A 24569-nucleotide genomic window follows, 5' to 3' on the forward strand; every position below is an offset into this window, starting at 1 on the left:
GTGTGCACATATGCCACTGAAATTCTTAATAAACTTCCTGCAAAAACTAAACAGACCATGAAATGATCTTACCTCAGTAGCAGACCTTGGAGTAGGCCATTCCAAGATGGCTTTTACCTTCTTTGGATCCATTTTGAGACCTTCGGGTGATATAACAAACCCCAAATAGACTAACTCCCTTTTTGCAAAGATACACTTCTTCAGATTAATTAACAGTTTCTCTTCCCTTAGCCTTTCAAGGACACTACGAATATGCAGTAAATGTTCTTCCAAAGTCTTGCTGAAAATTAAAATATCATCCAAATAGACAATAACAAATTTTCTCATGAACTTAAGTACCTAATTCATGAGCCGCATGAAGGTGCTTGGGGCGTTCGTCAATCCAAAGGGCATGACTAACCACTCATAAAGACCCTCCTTGGTCTTGAAGGCTGTTTTCCACTCATCTCCTTCTTGAATGCGTATCTGATGATAGCCACTCTTGAGATCTATCTTTGTGAAGTACTGAGCTCCACTCAAGCAATCCATAAGATCATCCATCCTTGGCAAAGGAAACCGGTACTTGATGTTTATCCTATTTATAGCTCGAGAATCTATACACATCCTCCACTCTCCATCCTTCTTTGGTGCGAGTACTGCAGGTATTGCACATGGACTCAGGCTCTCTCGAATCAAGCCCTTCCTCAGCAGCTCCTGAACCTGTCTATTTAGCTCCTCTGTTTCAGTAGGAGTCATCCTGTGAGCAGCCTTGTTAGGCAAACTAGCTCCTGGAATCAGATCTATCTAATGACTGATTTGCCTTACTGGTGGCAATCCATCTGGAACATTATCAGAGATAATATCTCCAAACTCCCCTAGTAAATCTGAAACTTCAAGTGGTATTTCACTACTACGGTACTACCTTCTTTATCTTTCCTAGGAATCAAAGCATAGCACATATGCTGATGTTTCATGCCATTTAAAAACTTCCTTCCATCAACAAGACAAATCCTAGCACTGCTACATACCTTTTCACCTTCCTTTTTCATGGGCTTCAATTTGTGGCGAACTCCATCCTTTGTCAGAGAGTATGTGTTTGCATGTCCATCATGTACTGCATGTTTATCAAACTGCCATGGTCTACCCAACAATAGATGGCAAACATCCATCGGAATAACATCACAGAGAACTTCATCATGGTAACTCCCAATGTTGAATTTCACAAAACATTGTTCACTTACAAGGACCTTATGAGCATCTTTTACCCAAGCAATCCGATAGGGCTGGGGATGTTTCTCCCTCTTGAGCTTCAGCTTAGAGACCATCTCTTCTGATACCAAGTTATCAATGCTACCGCCATCAATGATCACGTCCCAACATTTATCCTCACACTTGCATTTGGTACGGAACAAACTCCTCCGTTGTCCTGGTTCAATCTCAACACTTAGTAGGACTCTTTCATTTACCAAGGTCTCTCCTCTTTTTGCATCCTCTGAATGTGATGATTGTGCATTCTCATCCACATGAGCAACCCTAGCTTGGCCCTTAGCTCTCCTATCTGTCTTTCCTTGTCGTTGAGGGCATTCAAAGGCACGATGACCTTCTTCATTGCAATGGAAACTGGTACCACGGAAGCTTCCTCTTCCTTGTCCACGTCCTCTACCTCTTCCTCTCTGATTTCCAAAGTCTTGATCATGGGAGCGGTTGAAATCCTCATTCCTCTGGTTCCTGCTAGTATCTACATCTTCATTTTTCTTTTGGGTTTCATTGCGGCCTCCAGATGATCTACCGCTTCCCCTTCCTCCTTGGTCGCGCCCTCTTTGTCTTCCTTCAAACCTTTTATTCAGCTTCTCTTCAATTCGTAGGGCAAACTTGTATGCCTCTTCAACGCTAGTCATTCTTACCAGACTTAATTCCTCCTGGATGCTAGGTCGCATCCCACTGATATAACGAGCAACCTTCTCCTTATTTGCTTCTGCATGCCCCGCTCTAATCAAGAGTCAGTAAAATTCATCTGTATATTCTTGGACTGATCTTCCTGCTTGCTTTAACCCATGTATCTTGTTAAACAAATCAAGCTCGTAGTCCACAGGAATGAACTGCTTCTTCAATTTGTCCACCATGCGATCCCATCTTGTGATCTTCTCCTTTCCTCTTCTGTTTCTTTCCAATTGAACCCCTTGCCACCAGATTTTGGTATGGCCTTTCAGTTTGGCCTTTGCAAACTTAACCCTATCTGGGTCCTTGATACTCTCATACTCAAAGTATTCTTCCAGTTCATTGATCCAATGGATCAACTCATCTGGTTTCAGATTTCCTGAAAATACACCCACTTCAATTGTAGGTCTTTTCCCAAACTTAGTAATGGCCCTAAAAAGCTTTTCCTCTGCATGATTCAGAACTTCCTCGTCAAATTCCCCTTCTGGTCCCATTTCTTCTTCTTCATTGTCATCCTCACTGTCGTCACCTGCGGCAACATTTGCTCCTCTACGGAGCTCCTCTTGCAATGCCTGTACCTTCCTTTGGAGGGCTCTAACCTCCTCAGGATTAATAGCTCTGGCCCTTCCGCCACGCTCTCTTCGTGGAGGCATCTTCTAACTCGCACCCACAACCACACAGTCCTGGTGCAAACTGCCTCACAGTCGGCGCTCTGTCTACACACTTAGGTAAACCAGCTCTGATACCACTTGATGGGGACACAACCCAAGAACAGAATGGACACAACAGAGAAAAGGGAAATTGTATTAACTAAAAAATAAGCTAGTACATTCAGTATAGAGAAAATAAACTTCAAAACATGCCCTAAGGGCTTACAATAGCATAAATGTGGAGATAATTTCTCCTTTCAGTACCTCCTCTCAAACTCCACTCCGAACTTCCTTTTACAATGCCAGGAATCTCCTTAAATAGACCCTGGAGGGTTAAGGACTAGGAATACATTCTAGAAAGTGCTAGTAGGCATCCACCGACCAAATAGAAGGCTCCAGAAGCTGCGTTAGAAGTCGGTGCAAATCTAGAAGAATTCAGAAACGGTAACCGAACTTCCGGGAGGCATAACTTTTGAATTGTAGCTCCGATTGACGAGCCGTTTACATTTCCGGAAAGCTCTTGAAGCGCTCTATAGCCCTATGGACCAGCTTCGCTCGTCCCCCATTTTTCGGCCCTTTTCGAGGTCATTTAATGCCCCTAACCTGACTTTGAAGCATTCTTAGGAGGTCTCCAAAACTCGGAAAATTGCAATAACTTTCAAACCGTGGGGCCTTTTGACCTGATTCTTTTTCAAGAATGCTCTAAATCACAATTACATTCATCTGGTTAATTCACACATTCTAGTTTACCAAAATGATGGCCCAATTACATACTCCTATTTTTTCGGGATTTACTAGCACACTGATAGTGGAACTGTGAGAGTTGGAACCTTTATTTGACCCAAATGGGTGTCCAAAAATGAAAACACATGAAACAGAAACTAAGTTTAAGTTCATTTTTTTGGGTGACAGAGGATTGCCCTTATACCTCTGGATGCTCCTGCATCATTTTGTTTTATAAAAGAATACGTCAAAAACTACATGATTTTTGTTTTAAAAAAAAGGCAAAAATTTCTATAGGTTTTCTCAAAATTTTTAGGTAATTAAACTACAAATTGTATTGGAAAAATTTGGCAAACACTAGTCTATTTGACACCATGAAATGATAATCGATTGATATTCAATATTAAATAAAGGGGAGTTATACTCCTCAAAAAAGCAATTACAAGAACTTTTCATAACAGGAATTATTGGGAACTAAAGATAGATGGAAAGTTCCTAAAACCTGATTGACTGACCTAAAAGAAAGTTACGTACATGATGACCATTATACTAAATATAACAATTTTAGTTTAATAAGAATCATCTGTCTACTTACAGAATCTAGAGTGTAGCAAATTATATAGCGAGACAGTCTATTACAACATCATGATCACAAATAGATTCCAACATCCACTGCTTAGTTTAATTCATCTCTTGAAGTGTACTAACAAAAAAAAAGCAAGGACATTCGGTGAAGAGGCTATTCTAATCAGAGTCAACAGATTTGAAAACTTGAATTGTTCCAGAGGTCAAAAAATTTCAAAAAACGTAAATTTTTTTCTATAGAATTTCTATAGCAATTGAAAAATCTGGACTGCATTGGACAAATCTGCCAGAATCTGCAGGATTTGGTAACTATAATTCTGACCTCTTGTTCTTCTTTCACTTCTGCTTCCCACCTTCCCACCATTTCTGAATAATAATACAACCTTCGAAACCAAGCTTACTGACATCCTCAACTATCAGTGTAAGGAGGTGCAAGATACCTCTTTCCCCAAATGCCAGGAAATAAAAGAACATACAACTAAATTCATTACACATTCTGCTCTCAGTAAAAGACAGAGATGAATGAGATTAATGCATGTGTTTCTAAAGAATAGGAAATAAAAGCAACTACAATTCAGTTGAAGATAAAGGAAGTGTGTGTATGTGTGCATGTTATTTATAGCAATTGTACTTCTGGCCACTGTGATTTTCTTGCATTGTCTTGTCAAGATACAAAATATTTATAGTATATGGAGATTTAAATTACCATGACCAACCATATTCTAAGAATTTTTTAATTATCTTTTTTTCTAAGTTGCCGATTCGGGTTCGGGGACGGGTTCGGGTTCGGGGTTCGGTTCGTGGGTTCGGGCAATTTTTTTTCCCCATTTGGTTTCGTGGGTGGGTTCGTTAGTGTATATATATATATATATATGCAAAAAAAATATAAACTCATATAGTTGTAAAAGTAAAACTAAGTCATTCCATAGTATGAATATATCAATGTTACTTGATTATTGATCAATGCCAAATGTCAAAGATAAACATTAAATACTCACTCATTAATCTATGCTAATGTTGTAAATAAAATCATACATTGAATTACTAAAATGCAAAATGGAATTTCAAAACATAGACTACTTCATCAGATTGATAGATAATAAATTATGACTTAATAAAGTTTGAAACTGTGAAACATAGTGATAAATCATAAATGACTCAATGAGTCAATGACAAATGTTTAAACATAGTTTATCAAAGATGCAAATGCCCTTCAAGGGTCAAATGGGTCATCAAAATATGAGGGATCAATGGCTTCATCCTCATCTATATCATTGACATTTTCCACATCATTGGAACCCAAACCGGTTCCACTAGCCCCAGATGCAGCCACATCCTCCTCTTCGTCCTCCTCAACATCTAGCAAGACAATTCTAGATATATCTTGGACAGTCATATCCAAGTTAGAAGTCTCAGGTAGTACATCCCACATCTTCTCTGGTCCCTTCTTATATCCTGGATCCTTGCGTGATAAGAGGCGTCAGTTGTTGTGAATAAATACCAAGTCCTCTGCTTTCTTTGAACCCAACCGGTTACGCTTCACTGAGTGGATAAAGGAGTATGTACTCCAATTCCGCTCAGCAGCAGAAGAGCTTGCAACCTAGAGAGACAACCAACAAATTTTAAAAAATTAGCTAAGTAATTTTACAATACAATAGGAATTTAAGAGTGCTAATTCGACAAGCTAAGTAGCCATAAGAAAAGGAAAAAAAACTTAAATACATACTTGTGACAAGATCTTAATGGCAAGAGGTTGGAGGTACATGTAACTTTCCCCATGTAAGTACCACCATCCAATGGCATCCAATTTACTTTGGTCATTGATTGCATCAGGCTCTGCATTTTTGCTTGAGACAAAATCAACAAACTCTCTCCTAACATTTGATGCCACATCAGGATCACTAAAGAGCCTGTTAAGTGCCCTCTTATACCCAACAGCAACTTCAGGATCTCTATATGGTGCCACTCTACCAGGAATCGCAAGTATCTCATTGCTATAATATCTAGGAGAAAGTGCATATGCCAAGAGGTGCAAAGGTGTAGTCATCTTGTTCCAACGATGTAGAACAATTTTCTCCACCTTAGTGTACAAGGTATCAGGATCCTGCTCTCTCCTCTGAATGACCTGGGATGTCAAATGATGTACATGTAAGTTATCTTGATGTAGTGTTAATAACTTAATTAAAATCAAAAATCAAAATCTCTCAATAAACAAGGATAAAGTATTGTATAAAAATTTAAACTTACTGATTTCATTCTTTCTAGCATAGAGTCCATGGCATCATATATGTTTCCCAAACAAGGCTCATCCGTGTCGGCATACCGAAGCATAGACATGATGGGCTCGGTGAGTTCTAATGCATATTCAACCCTATTCCAAAAATTATGACTCAAGATCAAATCCTTTACAGTTTTGGCCTTTTCTGTATCAGCTTGCTTCCATCCACCCCATTTGTTGCTAATAACCATTTGACCCAATGCCTCTCTCACCCTCACAAGTCGTCTAAGGACGATTGTTTGTGAAGCAGACCTTGTTTCAGTAACCTATTACCATGTTAATTCAAATTGTAAGTTAATATGATAAGTTGATAACACAAAAATTTAAGAATATGTATTAAATTTTGTAAAGTATGACACAAAAATTAATATGATAAATGAAGCTAAATAAAGTTTAAAATTTACCTTCAATAATTCCAAGCGGGAGAAAGTTCTGAAAATTGCTTGTGACATATGGTGGTTTGTCACAAACATTTGGATCTGCTCACCCTCCTCATACACATTTTTCATCCATTCAATTTGGCTGCCCATTGTTTTCATCACCAAGTTCAAGGTGTGGACAGTGCATGGTGTCCAAAAGATATGCTCATATCGTGCTTCTACCAAAGCACCTGCAGCCTTACAAACTTTAGCATTGTCCGTTATTATTTGGACAACATTGTCAACTCCCACGGACTCTATGGATTCAATGAGAAGTTGGGCAATAAAATTTGCATCCTTTACTTGCCCTTCACAATCAACCGCCTTCAAAAACATTGCCCCCTTGGGGCAAACAGCAATCACATTTATTAATGGACAGTTTTTGCAATCTTTCCATCCATCAGAGACAATGCTCACCCCCGTTTGGATCCAAGAATCTCTTATTGGTTTGAGTAGGTTTTCTACATTCTTTCTCTCCTTATGCAATATGGTGGTTCTCAACTTTTCATATCCAGGGGATTGGTAACCATGAGGTGCATCATTTATTGCTTTCACCATCTCTCTCCAATAAGGGGATCTCACTAGATTGAATGAAACACCATTTGTAATGAGGCAACGCCCAACCTTTATGTTAGCAATTTCTCTCTTGTCATTTTCAAATGCCGTATCTAATGGGCCTCTCTTGCGGGATGTGGGTGTTTCTATTTCATCTTCATCCATAGATGGGGTAGGTAGGAAGGGATGTGGTTTACTAATTGTTTGAGAGGGAGGTGTTGGTGGTATTTGCTTTGACTTATCTTTTTTTACCTTTGACACTAACCTATCAGCCTCTTCTTGTTCTTTTAACATGCCTGCTATTTGAGGAGCTGACAACCCTTTTTTACCTCCCTCTGGGGGCCCCTCACACATGGAAATCCCTTGACCTGGTGGACCTATCAAATGATGTTTAACCCGGAAATAGGAGCTTTTATATTGGTTTTGGCAAAAATTGCATTTCCATATATACCCTCCCCCACCAGCACATTGCTCAATTCTTTTTGTATACTTCCACAAAGGAGAGCCTTTATCAATTTTAAATCTTTGGGATCCCACCCCACCCACTGAACCGTGACTACTCATTCTTGGATTCTTGCAATCTATAAAAACAAATTTAAAAACATATTTCAAAACTTATACAAAACTTGATAAAAATTTAGAACAATAAATATAAAAAATTTAAAAAACTAAAAACAAACTATGAAAGAAGCAAAAGGAAGGATCAAATGCATACTTGGAACACTCAACACTGATTATTTGAAGGATTTGAAACTCCACAAATAATCTCTACAACCTTCTCTTCAAACTTGCAAAATGGCCACACCAAAATGAGAGAGCAAAATGACAAAGCAAATGAGAGATTAGATGAATGAAATGCATCTAATAGGCCTTACTTTAGGGTTTGGCAAAAAAATTAATTAAAAAAACATTATTTTATTGCTTTTTTGGGCCACTTTTTGGCCCCACCTGCCGCGGGTCCGTCCGGATCCGAGCCCGGGTCCGCGACCGGTCCGGGCAGGGTCCGCATTTTGGCCTGCGGGTCCTCCCGGGTCCGTGCAAGCACGGACCCGGGAGGACCCGCAGGCCAAAATGCGGACCCTGCCCGGACCGGTCGCGGACCCGGGCTCGGATCCGGACCCGAATGAATCCGGACCCGGACCCGAGCTCCAGGGTGCGAATCCGGTAACTTAGCTTTTTTTTTGTAGTTCTGAGCTGGCTGTACATTTGGCAAACTGAATTCACCCACAGGGCTTCTTAAACACTTTGAACTTTTTTAAATGGCCGGAACGAAATGAATCAGATACCAACAAAAGTAACATCAGTTGTTAAATGCACTCAAAAATTATCACATCATCTTCAGAGTTTAAGAGTAAACTCAACAAGCAGGAATTTGTTTTGTTGTCGCTAATGAATCCAGTTTTTGCCAGTATTTTGACAATTTATTTATGTTTCTGCATCAGAAGAATGATTCAACCCAATCTTAAATCATGACAAGTTAGCTGCCTGTTTTAAAAATCCATAGACTTTTTGATAGTGGTATATTCATCATGGAGAGGTAGGAATCAGCCGCATTGGATATTATTTGCAATTTTGTGCTACTTAGGCATCAAGTCATATCAAAGCAAGTGCTTATTTAAAACTGACCCTGTTCGCCCTGTGGGCAGTGACAAATGTTCCAACAGTTGGAGGGATCGCAACTGATTGTTATCAAATTAGAACCTTCCTCTGTGTTTGTGAGGGGCAGCTCCTCATAAGATGGTTGTATATGTGATTTTCGTGTACTTTTCACCTGAAAGTACGAAAGGATAGAACATGCAACTAAATAAGATGAATAATAGAAACCCAAAAGGCATATATGAACACCAAATGGGATTCCACAGTGGGTAATTAATTACAAAGAGACTTCAAGAAGATGAATGTAATAATGGAAAAACATGAATAACAGACCTTGACATACAAAAATATATGCTATTTCGATATATTCACAACAAGATACCATGGAATGAATACATTTGCAAAATGGGAAGACTATCAGATTGCATCAGTATGGAAGAGATCACTAACTCAACATACAAGAAGCAAGTAATTTAGTAAGTGAAGAGCACATTCAAGACATACGACTGAGAGACATCTTCATTATTTCCTTAAAAATATACGAGTTCAAGAACATCCAATGCATAATGCAAATCTAAAAGTCTCGTTACAAATTTCTCCAGCATTTCCCCTTTATAAAGTTTTTTCCACATAACATTACAAAATGCCTCATATTTATAGGCTTTACAAAATAACTACCTTCTTCTCAAGGTTAATATCTAACTTCCTTTTACGTATTTTGGGAGAGGTTAATTAACCTCAATATTTTGTGCAAAAATAGTCAATTGACTAACCTTTGACCAAATGTGACAAAATTCACTATTCACAAAAATACAAAATACCGCTAGAAGATTTTGTCTGATTCAAGATGTGTTCCCTGTGCAGTAGTAAGATGTGGACATCATATTCTCCGAGGAGATGAAGCCATGGTCTTTTTGAAAAGTTGTTCGATGTATCACCATTGAAGGTGGAGATGGTGAAAATCCTTTCATTCCTCACAAACTTGATTTCAAATCCCTTCTTTCTTTGCCCTGCAATGTTACAAAATTTGGCTTTTATTTTTTACCAAATGTGCAAGTTGTGTTATCTTGCTGCAAGCTAGATAGAGGATTTGAATCTACAGGGGGCAGGTATAAATATGTTAAAATATCATCCTTGCGAGTTTATATTCCTCACAAACACCGATGAAACAGATGCCACCACCTCATCTCTTCATATTTTGTGATCATTTTTATTTGTCTTTGGAACAAAATGTCTTGTTGATGCATATTTATGCTGGGCACTTAACACATTATGGCAAGTGGTGTGCAAGTTTTTGTTCACGCTTTGATGGATGTACATAATTTGGTTCAAAGATTCCAAAGCATAGGTTGGACAGACTTTATGGCATGGCACAGGTATCTTTATCAGATAACTCCTTTGTGCAGCTTGATAAGGGGACCCACGAGCTCATGAAGGATGATGGGTTGGGACTTTGTAACTCGCACACAATCAAAAACTTTGATGGATGTTGAAACCCAACTTAATACTTTGAAAAGCCATTGCTTCCATCCCTTAAACTGTATTGATTAAAGTATCCTGCCAATGGTTGTTGCGTTACAAGATGTGAGACCAGACGCCATTGAGGCATCCTAATAAATAAATTTTGTGCACGACTTTGAAAAGATCTACATACATGGATGGGGTGATAGAAGTATTATGACACTGTGTCAAACATATCGCTGCGTACCTCATATTGTATTATTTAGAGTTCTCTCAAATTGATGCATGGATCTTCCTAAGGTATATTGGAAAACCGTTGCCATTGCATTGTATTACTTAGTCAAACAGTTCACGCGCATTGCTGTTATCAACATTGCTATTTCTATTTTGATGAAAATCTCTACCATATTCCACATCTTGAATCTTGGCACACACCCAGATATGATGGTGGCAATGACTGCAAATCTATCTCTACACCCTGAGCTGTATAAACCTTGCTAATTGAAACATCTAACCAATATTTCTTCTCTCCTTTGATGAATTTCTGCAAAAAGTTGTGGATTCTGTCTGACTCGAGCATCTGCAATTTTCTCCATTTTGTATGAGCACATGAATAACTAACTTTTATTAAGGTTTATTAACCTATTTCTTTTTTAAAATCTCGCCAAAGTGGTTAATAATTTACTTCCTGCTTAACTTTTTTCTCAAAATGTGACGAAGAGGTTAATAATTCTCTCATAAACACGTTTTCAAGATTTCTCGCTTAACTTCTCTCTATAAAAAGAGTTTAATGTTTTTAATGAAAACATGTATTTTGGATTTCTCGCTTTACTTCTTTTGTGGGGGAAGTTAATGTTTTCAATGAAAACACGTATTTTTAAAGCGGTCATTAACTTTTCACAACTTTTGACTAAGGCATCGGATTTTGAAAATTCAAAATGCCAGGCAAAGCTGGAGACGAGATGAAGATCTTGGAGCAATAAAATTATCATAAGTTGGACTAATGTTTGACCATTTTCAAGCTCAAAGTTAAGCATGTTTTTCACTCATTTTAGCTCATAGGATGAAATTTCTTGAAACCAGCTTAGACTAGACCATCAGGAAAATGTACATGGAGACATGACCACAAAGACTACCCAAGCGACGATTACAAAAATTTTAAATTTTGGCTGATACAAAAACCAAGGCAACAACTAGCTCTAACTTGGGACAAGGACCATGAGGGATGAAGAATGAGCCCAAAAGCAGGAGAAGGCAGTGCTTTATCAAAGGGCTATAGAGTCACTCAAAGGAGACAAGGAAGAGGACTAAACTAGAGAAACCAGAAGCAATCAAAAAATGGGACACAACGAAAACTCTTACTTAACAATATGTACAAGGCAGGTGCCTCTACCTCATGTGATTGAAAGATGATCATGCAAATCCATTTACTAGTTGCGAGAAGTAGGCACCTCTGTGAAACAACAGTAAATGCTTGATCAATACTTGCAGGCTTAATAGGTTTACCAGATAGTCACATATGAGATATGAAGCATTTTTCAGCAGTGGACCAAACAACCATATCTCATCATAGATTGGTGAAGTTTCTTGAATCACATTGGTGTCATCTTGCACACTATTGGTCATAACTTTCGGCAACTCTCTATGCATTCTAGAGCTCTCCATCTGAAGATCCCTTTGGTATTTGGTTTGAATGAAATCAACCCACGAATTGGACAACCCTCATATGGTTTGCAACATGAAGAAACTTGTGTTTGTGCAAATGTCAAGTTCTGTTTATCTATTTGGCCTTCCTTGGAACTGCTTGTAAACATATCTTCATCTATATCACGAGGGTCCGCTTCATATAGCTTATGCATTGAATCTCTACTTGTTTTGTTTTTCTCTTCATTGTAACATGTCTCATATGATAAACTAACATGACAAGGCATGAAAATATGAAATCCACCCTAAGGGGCCTTGAAAAATATGTCTTCAAAATGAAAAGATTCAAAGTTTGGACAACGAATTTCCTCCTTTCTCAATGTTTCTTCATTGTAATCCTCATTAATGAATTCAAAAGCTTCATAATCAAGTTCCATGGATGACAATGAGTGAAGAGTGGATATTTCACCTTTTGTTGTTTGAAGTTGATTTTTAACATTCATGTCAACATGAGTAATCATCAAATGTTCATCCATATTTTCCTTCTCTTTCTTCATTGGTTCTTCATGAAATTCTTTAGAAAATTTGAAATCTTCATATTCCACTTGCATGTAACCTTGAAAAGAATTTCTTGACAAATCAACATCTTTCTCTTGGAAACGATCTTCTACTCCTGTATCGAACATATCATTTGCCGAGAATCCCTCAATTTCTTTGAATGTAAAGACCTCTATTTTTGGAGCTAAGGGCGATGTCTACAAGTATTCACTTGAGTTTGTTTCTTCACCGGTGATAGTGATACAAGATTGTGTAGTAGATTCTAGAGAGTTGACTTCTCCAACAAAGTTGCTGTCTTCAATGATTAGTGGCAAATGTATAGGAAGGTCTTCTCCACATAGGAAGTTATTTTCTGAAGCCTCCAAACACCAAGTGGGAATAACAACCACACGAGGTTCATCTTCTAACACTCTTTCTTCATTGTTCTCTTCAAGTTGTTGTTGCAAGTGTGTATAGAAGGGCTTTGATGTCTCTTCTTCAAACTCTTCATTTTCAGGTCGTTAGGTGATGCATTTTTCCTTTCCGTGGGGATCTTTGTAATGTTCATGACATGAATCAATATAAATTTCTTTTTCTGTCTTGCCCACTTCTTCTTGATCTTTTTCTTGTCATACATTCTTGTGTGAAGATATGAATCCATCTTCTTTGGTACCTTGATTTTGTTGAACAAAAGATGTGGTAGAAAGAACATCAAAATTGTTGTTGATTGCTGAATTTATTCAAATGATCATCTAACAAGAACTGGTTCTTTCTTCCATCTCTTGCTTCAATATTTTTCAATGTTTGAAGGAGAGAAGGGTGAATCTTTTCTGGATCCATCTTTCTTCACCATAAAAACTCTTCAAGATGCTAACTTTCTTAGGATTAATGAGAATCTGATTTTGTTGAGGAATAGGTATAGATGTTGGACTACTTTCCTCGTTATCATTACCTATTACGGATTTAGATGAAAGACATCTTTTATACAAGGCCTTCTTTATCTTCATATGTTGAACCTTTTTCTAATAAGGACTCCTGATCATGAGAAAGAAATCCATAATCTTTTCCCTCTTCTTTTTCAATCTTTTGCAAAATTTGAAGCAAGTATGGATGAACCATTCTAGGATCTAGCCTTCTACCGCCATAGAAACTCTTTAAGAATTCAACTTGTACGGGCTCATTAGGAACATGCTTCTTTGGATATGAAGAGCATTCATCATCACTGTCACTATTACTATCGCTTTCTACTTTTCCTTTGTATCAAACCATGATTCTAGAACCAAACTTTCAAATAGAGTCGCTAATATTTCATCAATTTTTCAAATAGAGTCACCAACCTTCATTCTTGGGAAGGTACCTTAAAATTTTTGAGGAGTAATGTACTGACCTTTGCTCCTCCGATCCCCAGCGCAGTTTCCAAAAATCTGTTGGTAAACAGATTTTCACTGCAAGTGCTTTGGTAAAACTGACCATGTTCGCCCTATGGTCAGTGACAAATGTTTCAACGGTATGAGAGATTGCAACTGATCACTATTAGATTACAACCTTCCTCTGCATTTGTGAGGGGCAGCTCCCTCGTAAGATGTGTGTGTTTGTGATTTTCGTGCTCACCTGAAAGTACGAAAGGATAGAACATGAAACTAAATAAGGTGAATAATAGAAACCCAAAAGGCATACATACGAACATCGAATGGGATTCCACAGTGGGTAACCAGTTACAAGGGGACTTCAAGAAGATGAATGTAATAATGGCAAAACATGATCAACAGACCTTGAAATACGAAAAGATATGCTATTTTGATATATTCATGACAAGATATTGTGGAATGCATACATTTGCCAAATGGGAAAACTATCAGATTGCATCAGTGTGGAAGAGATCACAAACTCCACATACGAGAAGCAAGTATTTCAATAAGTGAAGAGCACATTCAAGACATACGAATGAGAGAGTTCTTCATTATTTCCTTAAAAATATACAAGTTCAAGAACATCCAATGCATAATGCAAATTTCAAAGTCTATATACAAATTTCTCCAGCACAAATACATCTCTTGTCCTAGCTCACTATCTTGAGTCAAGCATGATTTCATTTTTGAGCTTTCATTGATCTTTAAACTACTGCATTGATAACCCTAGTGATGCACCATAATGGATAATCTAAAACTAGAGCAGCTCCTACATTCTCCTTGGCACTTTTGTATCCATAAATTACTTAGAACTGAACTAATGTTTGAGATATCAGAAGCAATGGGGTTCTTATGGAGAATAATGGCCTACATGGAGCTGTTCCGGTTAATACAAAGTAGTGTTAGAAGACTTGGACTTAGGACGAACTTGACAACCTAATCTTTGACTTGTACTTAGACTAAGCCAAGGCTCAAAAAATTGAAAAACCCAATAAATCAGAGTTTTTTTGGGATTTGAAAATTACGTTGTGCACCCTTTAATAAGTAAAAACACAATAGCTTCATCACATATAAGGTACTTTGATCAAATACTCAAATATACATCGATCCCTTAATGCAAATTTTAGTTGAAGGTAATAACAGATTTAGATATATAAATTTTGTCAAATGTGTACAAAATTCATGGAATATGAAATCCATTTCATCAAAACATATAGCAAAACTAATAGTACAATTCTATGGCCTAGAAGAGCATGCATTACTTGTCCCAATTCCCAACATCATGGCAAGCCATGCACTAACATCTAAGATAGGTCTTGGATGATGACATAGCCATGGAATTTTCTTGTGTCTTAGTGAGTAGTGTGTATATTCAAGTGCGTAATTTATTATGAAAGTTATCTTGAGCCCTTCAAGCCTATATGTTTTGATGTCAAGCTAATCTCATCAACTATGAGCTTCTCCGATCACATACTTGTGTATACATCGATCACATGTCACAAATTTTAGATGAAGGAAAGAACACATTAGCTATATAAATGTTGTTAAATACAATACTCATGAAATATGAGATCCATGTTATCAAACAAGTATCAAAACTAAAAATATAATTATATGGCTTAGAGAAGCCTGCATTACTCCGCATTCTAATTCCCAACATCATGGCAAGTCTTTAGCTAGTATCTTAGATAGGTCTTGTGTGATGATGTAACCGTAATCCAAGATAGATCCTGTATGATGATGCATGCATGATTTTCTTCTTGTGCCTTAGTCACTAGTTTGTATATTTTAGTGAGGTATTACTAAAATTTTCTTGAATCTTTCGAGATTGCATGTTTTTTGTCAAGCTCATTAACAAAGAGGAACAATCAAGTTTAAAGATAAATGGTTATGTTCTAGTTTGACCTTACCTAGGATACTAATAGATGAGATTGTTCTATGGGTTGTTTGTGTAGGGTATGATCAATATGTTTTGTATTATGGAAATGACATTATTATCAAATATTATTTAACTCGTAGTACAATAATTGTAGCATGCCAACTTTGCCTATGGTAGTCCCAGTGCTTCACCTCTGTGAGCATCACCTAGATGGAATGAGTGATAGTTGTTACATTTATTCTCATGAGAGATGGGTTCATGTGAACTACTACTCATAAAACATGGGTCAATGAGTTTGACTCAAAAATCTACGTAGTCGAATCTTGATAGCAATATCACAAGTTGTAAAATGTATGAAAAATGATAGTCCTTGATTGTGACTTTGATTGTGAAGAGGGAGAGATTTGGTGACTACGATTCATTATTGGCCTATTATGTTCTTCAACTTATAGTTTGATTGGGTTTTGAGGGCCCCATTCGAATGGCGTCGATGGGTATTGCCCCCCTCATCAGGGTCTAAGGGTAGTGTCCCTTGTGAGGGTCTAGGGGCAACACCCCTGTCATGTCCAAGGGGTAACACCCTAAGCATTCTCCTTGCCACAATAAAAGATGGGATTAAAGGGTGACCTTTTCCCCCAAGCCCAAAGGAAAATCTTTAAAAGCACACAAACCTTCATGGTAAACTTTTTTCTCTCTATTTTTTTGGAGTCCTAGATGTGTATGTCATGAAACAAACAAGCTTTAAAAGATTTAATGTTTTTTTAAAAAGGTAACTAAAATGTCAAATTAGTGCGTTACATTTTATTATTATCTTGTATTAACCTTTTACCTCAGTCTAGACCTAGTTCGTCATGTGGGTTTGGTGAGTTTAGAAGGCTTGGCAAGTTCTGAGAACTTTCTTGGAACCCACTTTTTGAGTTTGTAGGACTTGTTTGGCCTAGCTTGCCTTAGAATTTTGGGCAAGTATTGCAACTATGATACAAAGTCTCCTTTGTCTCTATTGTATTATTGCACAATAATCGTTTCTAATGTTCTGATGTTTGAATTTTGTCTAAAAATTGGTATGGAATAGGGTGATGTTAGTTTTGTCAAAAGTATATTTATAGAGCATTTTTTATAGTTTTTTTTAATAGCCTTTTTATAAATAATGCCTTTGACCTCAACAAATTCTCTCATTGGTGGCTGGGGCACAACACATTTTTTTGGTTGGATGATAGAGTTTGGGAGGCACAAGTCATGGCAACCAATGAGCATAGGGCAAGGAAAATAGTATTTTACGATAGCAAAACAAGCACATTTTCTAGCGTACAACACAATAATTTTCCAATGTACAGGATAGTTTAACCATAGGAAGACCTGTTTTGATGCTTGATTCCAAGTCTTAGGAAAGGCCACTGCCTCACTTAGGGTAGTTTTTAATAATTTCATTTTTCTATGTTTGATACAATTTTAAGCAATGATTTTATATTATTATAATGACTAACACATTCAAAACAATCCTTCAATTATTTTGGTAGAAGTTATTTTAATTTTCAATATATGTAAAACCTACAATGTTTCAATTTAAAAAAAAAAAAATTTAAAAAAAAAAAAAAAAAAAAAAATATATATATATATATATATATATATATCTATATATATATATATATATATATATATAACTTTTTAAAATTTAATTATATGGTAATAAGTTTTTAATTAGTTTTGATTGATAAAAAGTAGTTAAGGAGCTTCATCCATTCATATTAATACTTTAAAAAATCAAATAATTGAGGTGCACCTTATGACATTTAAAAAAATGTTCTACATTACTTGGGACCTCACGCATTGACAAAATACCCTTTATGACTTGAGACTGTCTATATACAAAGAGAGATATATGGAAATGTCAATAGAAGTTGAGCTAGAGAAGCCAAGACAAAACTACACATTTTTTTGATTGTATTTGCTTTGCAAATTTACCTTGATTGGGCAGGAGGGACCACATCTTGTGTGATCCTCCAACTCCATTGTTGCAACAATAGCCATCACCTCATCAACTAGGTCCTATTTGACCTCATCATCTATATCTGCAGAGTCCTTATTACTACATACAAGCCCTTCATTTACCATGTAGTTTTGAAACCATCCACCCCTTCCCATGACATTGAGTCGAGCAACATCTTTAGAAACACAACACTCCTTGTAACTCAAGTTTATAGTGAGCTAGGGAGTGTGGAATGCCATAGATGTTAATAATGACCTCTCTATTTTTTGTCCCCTTCTTTACACCATATACAAGTCTTTAGGCTGAGGAATATCTTGACCTAGAACTACATTAGCGCTATCAGATTTCCACAATCCATCAGTGTTGTGATTTGATTTCTGGATTTGATTGTGTGAACAATTTTTTACATCAACGTTTTAGATCACACTTCGTGATCCCTTTCTCCTTCTCTTCTCTTGCATGCATCCCGATGATGGACCACAGATTGTGATCCGAAACGTTGATGTAAAAAATTGTTCACACAATCAAATCCAAAAATCAAATGACAAAACTAGAACTACATTCCCCAAATTGTAACCAAGATTTCTGAGAAATTATTTTTTGATAATGCCTTACTAAAGATAGTTGGCTATTTCCTTTGTTTCACTTGCATTTAGCATGGAGGCCAAAAATATTGATGCTATGTTAGTTTTGACATGGTTGGAGTGGTTAGTTTTCAGAAACTCCCCCTTATTGATAATTGTAGCTCATAAAGGTAAGTTAGAAGTAGAGTTCAAGTGGGACTCTACTTTGAGGAAGTAGAGTTGAAGTAGAACTCTACTTTATCCACCTAACTAATTAAAGTAGTCACCTAAGAAGAAGAGTTCAAGCAAGACTCTACTTTATGGAAGTAGACTTCAAGTAGGACTCTACTTTTCCGAACTGCTATTATAAAAGGAAGCTAAGGGTTAAATAGAATTCAATAATCTTTCTCAAGAAGGACATTGAGAGAGAGCGAGAAAATCAGAGAACAGATTTTTGATTTTCAGCAGGTCAGAAAGAAGAAAGTTTACAACAGTTAACAACAAAAAAAAAGGTAGCAATACCAAGTATATTCCAGGTTTGCTGTTTTGTTTGTAACTTGTTTCAGAGCCATTTTCCCATGCACTGGGAGCTCTTGTAAGTTCTGAAGTTATTTTGAATGATGAACTGATTGAAGAGGATATGAACTACGTATGAATGTGTTTTGTTTTTCTAAGTTTTCCACTGCTTTATTTCGTTAAATAAATCTAGTAGTGTAAATCTAGATCTGATCTATTTACCTAGATACTAGATTTAAGAAATTAATACCCCCACTTCGCCCCCCCTCCCACGCCATACTCACTGCATGCAAAGGATGCTCTTAGTCTCTTATCAAAGACTTTACCAAGGAAATTCATTTGGCATTTTTTGGAGACTAGATGTACAGGGGTGTTTGTTGTGAGGTTTTCACATCGTAATGTCCTCTACTAGGTTTAGGCATGCTATGACCAGAATTACCCTGTATTTAGTATTCTTATGGCTTGAACTGAATGGACTAAGTTGCAGTGAATGAAATCTATGTTATTCCATTATTCAAAGTAAGGAAAGTTATACATCCACCAAACATATTAAGTGATCTTATTATTTATGATCCTTTATACCTATACTACCCTTATTACCATTTCAATTTGGGAAGAAGAAGATTGGGACGTAACCAAGTTGCTTAGATACCAATCACTAAAGGTTCTCTCAAAGTTTATAGATCCAAGCCCTTATCCTGTCTTGGGACCATGCCCTCAAGGTATTAAAAAGGTGCTGATCCCTACCCTATCTTGAGAATTGTCGATGTGAGTTTTGTTCCACTACAACATGCAAAATCAAATACTTAGTATTCCAAGATGAAACACCAATAAGGATGCTCCTATGCTAAACAATATATATGAACTATGTGATCAAATGAGACAACCTCAAGTTTCCTTATTAATCATGGACTTTTATTTAGTTATTATGATGTGATATGCTGGTTGTTACAAAGGGACCTACACTATTTACGCAATGTATATCAACTTGACTTTAACTTCTTCAAACATTTTCAACCAAACAGCTTGCAAAGAGATAAGGGTTTAGAAATTCTATCTAAGTCTAAGAATGCAAGACCATGTTGATGACGGGGTGAGCCTCTAACCAATCCTTGCTTCGCTGTATGAACTAGGCATAGGAAGGTGCTATCTTCTACAAATGTGAGAATGATTTTCATATTGTCAATATTCTTCCAAATATCCTGTGAGGGTGCAATAGAAATAAACCTCTCCAATAGGAGTCAAATACTCGTGATTTAGGCCTAGATTAATCTTTCACTGTTACTTACAATTAGCAAGTACCAAAAGATATGGACACTAGCTCTACCATTAATCACCATTCATCAATATCTTTGATTCATTTGCTTCTACTTCTACTTAATATGAAATAATATCCTAAATGAGGAATTGAAGAAACCATTCAATATTCAAAAGCAACAAGTACTCCATTGTGAAGACCAACATCAAATCATCTATTACTTTGATAGCATTATGGCAACAATTTCAACAAGTCTCCTCCTACTCTACTCTCTAACTAATATAACTTCTCTAATGAATCTTAAATCTAACCCTTTACAAACAAGAAGATGTTGACCATTTTTAGTTGTTCAACTACAATGTAGGATCAAGATCAAATCAAGATCAAGGGCCAAGATTAATCCATTACAAACCCTAATTAGGGTTGCCACACTATTGTCCTATTACATTAAGGCAACACCTTGTGGGCTAATAAGAAAATTATAACACTTTTGAGAGCCAATGAGAAAATTGTATGATTGTGTCTAGACACATGTGACTGGAAATTTCTTATTAGTAGGAGACAAGTGGGTGCCATCTCATCCTCCTCATCTTGTAGACTTGATCAATGTCCTTTGATGATGAGAAAATATCTCTTGACACTCAACATTATCAAGTCTTCACTTGTTATGGCATATTCCCAAGTTGCTTCATCTTCTCAAATTTTCTTTTTTCTTACTCTTGGAAATTTTCTCACTGCCATGATATGAACTTGATCGTAGTTGGATCCTTTCAAAGTGAACTTGGTTTCCAGAGGAAATTCAAGTTGATAAATTTTCTCTGTTTCTTTCTTCTTCTTCTCTGCTTTCTTGAACATCATCTTGATCTTGCCTTGAATCTGCACTTTGATAATCTGATGTCGAACCTCTTCCTTATTTGATGTCCTCGAGCTTGATCTTGTAGAATCCCTTTGCCCTCCAAGCTTCTCCCTTTTTGAAGTTTACTTGGCAAACACAATTGAATTAAGCTCATGAAATGATGAAATGAAGGAAACCTGTCAGTTTTCAGGAAATAAAATTGCATCAACCCTTCTAAAATAAGGAGCCAAAATGCATTTGATTAAGACCAAACTTTTCTTTCTTCTTGCAAATCCCAATTTCTGATTTTTGATAAAATGGCCTTGATTTCTTAATTCAAAATTTGGGCTCGAAATGAGTTTTGAGATGCAAGAGCATGCGCAGATTTCCTTCTATTCACCACAACTTATCTCCGAGTTTGAATGAATATCTGCCTTAAGAGCCTCAAAATCACCGCCGTTACAAGATAATTTTTTGCTTATACAAGATAATTTGCTGCTATAATGAAGGAAGTCACTGCTAATTGCCGAGTTAAATCTGCCTTCACTTGATGAGAAAATGAAGCACCATTGACTTCTTTAAATAGGCGACTTCAAGCTTGAAGAGGCATGCCTAGTTTTGGGCCGATTTGTACCACTTTTTGGCCAGTTAAACCATTTAAAACTAAACTTTCTACCTCTTCAAACTGGGCAATTTTGTTGAGGAGGGTAGAAGCAAATTTATATTTATCAAACATCAAGTAATTTGCATCCTTACCTCATTGAATCACCTTTATTCAAGTATGGGCAGAAGTTTGATGCATTGGAGGATTGTGAGTTCGAGGAGGTATTTGAATTCTGCTACCTCCTGAAGATTTTCTGTTTCTTCGAACTCATTCTCATTTCTTGCATTTGTTCTTAGTTTGATCTGATTTCCCCTCCTTTTGTCAACATACTATTACTCTCATGCTCTTGTTCTCTGTTTTCTTGCTCATTGTGCTATCTTGAAGCCTTAGTATATGTTTTCAACGCCATTAATGCAAGGTGGAGATTAGGTGTGCGAGAGGATTTTAGAATCCTAGGATTTAGGCGAAGTTTGTCACCTCTTGAGGATTTTTGTTTCACTCCTTTCTCATATTCATCATGCTGAATCAAACATTTCATTGTTTCATCCTAAGCTTTATATGGTCTTTGATTGTGCTTGAGGCTAATAAATTCTTTGATCGTAGAGACAGAGTTTCACCCCTCCTAGGATTAAGAATCCTAAGAGGGCAGCGGATTTCGCAGTCCCTCTAAGATTTTCATTTTGCATCTCTTCATGGTTTGGTTCACTCAAAGTCTAGCCTAAAACTTTTCTTCACCTCTCTCTTTTGGCTTTGGTTGACCCTACACTTGTAATCCACCTCTTACCTTCTTCATTCCTTCGTGCTTTCCTCTAGGGAGGGCATGTCCGAATGCCTTGGGAGCGACATTTTTGTCAACCAAGGGTGCCCTTTGTCCCCTACTCTGTTTGGCCTTTACATCAATAAGTTGAAAGAGTGGTTAAACAAGGCTAATTGAGAAGGCATAGATTTGGTAGGATATATAGCGCAACTACATTTATATGCTGATGACATTATTCATATTGCCAAAGCTGCTCAAGGTTTGAGAAAACATCTGAAAAACTTGGAACTCTTTTGCCAGGAGGTAGGGATGCAAGTAAATATAGTTTTATATTTGATGTTGACTCCTTAGAGATTGTAATTGAGGATAAACATCTAGGAATTGATTTCCACTATAGACTAAGTCGGGATACAGGTAGATCAAAAAGAATACAAGGGGGATGGAAAGCCTCTTACCTTCTCCAAAATAGATGTGGGAAAGATAAGTTGTGGGATTGGAAGACTAAAAGGACTCCCTTTGGTCTTTTGGTGGTCCAGGTTATTCTTTACATATGTAAGGTTTGGGGGAGTAATGTGTCAAATCGCAAATGACAACAAATGGAAAGAACTCAAAAACTTCTATTTACTAGTAACCTCAAGGTCAATTCAATGGTTATTTACGAGATCCTCTTGGTAGAGGTTGGTATGTTTCTGGTTGAAGCCTTAGAGATCATTCACTTGCTAAATTACTAAAAATGGTTGGAATTATGAATAAGCATTGCTGGCCTGAGATGGTCGTTGAAGAGGAGTTAGAATGTAGCAAAAAAACATGGAAGAAACGAAATAACAAAGTGGTTGGACAAATGAAACATAAATCTCCTAAGTGCTCAAGCACTAATATAGGGATAAAAAATTGGGTGTTGTAGAAATTGAAGAGTGCCATGTGGACAAAATAGACAGGTAGAAAAAAAAACTTACTATGTCAAAAAATTTAACCTTAGGTGGGAGCATGGTGATAAAGACTATTTAAGATTCACAATTAAAGGAAAGGCCAAAATTCTAGTTGCTCAGCTGAAATTCCCATCATCTGAGATGTGAAACTGTTATATGGAAAGTTCACAAAGAGGCGAGGGAGGGAAGAACCTGTAGTTTTCTCAGCAAAGGGGTGATGGAAATAGAATGATATTTTATTAAGGAATGTGCAACATATGAAGATATCCCAATACAAAGACAACTTAAATGTGAACAATCTTAATGAACTTTAGGTAAGATTACACAAAATGACAACTTTCTTACTTCAGATCCACAACAAAAGGGTCAACATGGAGAAGATTGCAACATGCAGATTAACTGGTTTTCTCCTGGTCCCTTAGACCTTTGGTCTTGTGGTTGTCATCAAAATTCGTTCATTCATTCATTTTATTAACACAAGGCAGAATTCAGGGGTGTTAGAGGATTATGAATCCCGCAATGAATTGTGCCATCATCCCTAGGACTGCTTCTTGTGAAGTTTCTAAATCCATCATCCACTTCATGTTGTGGAGTTGTTTGCCTTATTTGATCTAGATTTCCACCTCATGTTATAAACACTTTGCCTTATTTGGTGATAATTTCCACTTCACTCCTTGAATCTGGCCTATTCACCTTGAGTTTCCACTTGCATTTTTAGGGTCTGATTTCCACTTCATTTTCCCAAGTTTGCCTTATCTGGTGTGAACCTCCAGACCTTGCACTAATAAATTTACCTTTTTTGATTGTGATTTCAACCTTTTGTCTGAGCTCTTGCCTTATTCGGTGTGAGTTTCCACCTTGGGTTTGCCCTATTTAATTCTGGTTTCCATTGCATTTTAGGTGGTTTGCCATATTTGAAGGCAGTTTCAAACATAATCATCCTCTGACTGTGGCAAATTAGAAGCACGAAACAATGCACTGGCATCAGTACTGGCAATTTCAGCCTCACGAGAAGCTTTAGTATCCTAGGTAGCTTGTGATCATCATCATCAACTATAGTGCGTCAAGGTAGATAGTCGAATCTTATAACTACACATGCTCTAGCTTGAAGTCCGCTGCTTTACCTCTTGTTTTTTGTCAGCATTGTCTTTGTGTGTTAGGAGCCTTGACTTTGAATGCACATAGACCAAGTCTTTCGCCTTCTTGGAACGTAGTCTATTGCAATTTATTGAGTGGATGATGGAGTATGTGCTCCAGTTCCTCTTGGACGATGATGAAATATCAGCCTATCAAGTTTTTGCAAATTTGAAATTATATAGTTAAGAGTTTTGAATATTTTTAAAATATAATTTCAATATATATCAACAAGAATTAAGGAATTATAAGCTCAAAGAGTTAGGCACTTGTGATAAAACTTTGATGGGAACAAGTTGTAGGTTCTAGTACATATCTCCATGGAAGTACCAC

The 24569-nt window shown here is 36.9% G+C and overlaps 2 protein-coding genes across 2 annotated transcripts in view; one reads left to right on the forward strand and one right to left on the reverse strand.

The window, feature by feature from the left end:
• The window catches only part of APP1 (aminopeptidase P1), a 200027-nt gene that overhangs the window by 20723 nt on the left and 154735 nt on the right, over positions 1 to 24569 (forward strand). The window lies entirely within an intron of this gene.
• On the reverse strand, positions 5336 to 13838 carry LOC149565383 (uncharacterized). Its single transcript, XM_089823346.1, has 5 exons — positions 13753 to 13838; positions 8076 to 8325; positions 6123 to 6419; positions 5602 to 6000; positions 5336 to 5475 (listed from the first exon to the last, which is right to left on the reverse strand). The coding sequence occupies exons 1-5, from the start codon at positions 13836 to 13838 to the stop codon at positions 5356 to 5358; spliced, it is 1152 nt and encodes a 383-aa protein (XP_089679472.1). The 3' UTR covers positions 5336 to 5355.

This window comes from Cupressus sempervirens, chromosome 3 (assembly GCF_028749045.1).
Source record: "Cupressus sempervirens isolate cs-2001-9-10 chromosome 3, ASM2874904v1, whole genome shotgun sequence".
NCBI lineage: Eukaryota > Viridiplantae > Streptophyta > Pinopsida > Cupressales > Cupressaceae > Cupressus > Cupressus sempervirens.

Excerpts from the sequence above, each read along its gene's own strand:
- LOC149565383 (XM_089823346.1), bottom strand. The coding sequence starts at position 13,838 with ATGGTCAGTTTTACCAAAGCACTTGCAGTGAAAATCTGTTTACCAACA. Across the intron at positions 6,420-8,075 it reads TCCGGACGGACCCGCGGCAG|GTTACTGAAACAAGGTCTGC; the intron begins GTGGGGCCAAAA and ends ACATGGTAATAG. Across the intron at positions 5,476-5,601 it reads CCATTAAGATCTTGTCACAA|GTTGCAAGCTCTTCTGCTGC; the intron begins GTATGTATTTAA and ends TTGTCTCTCTAG.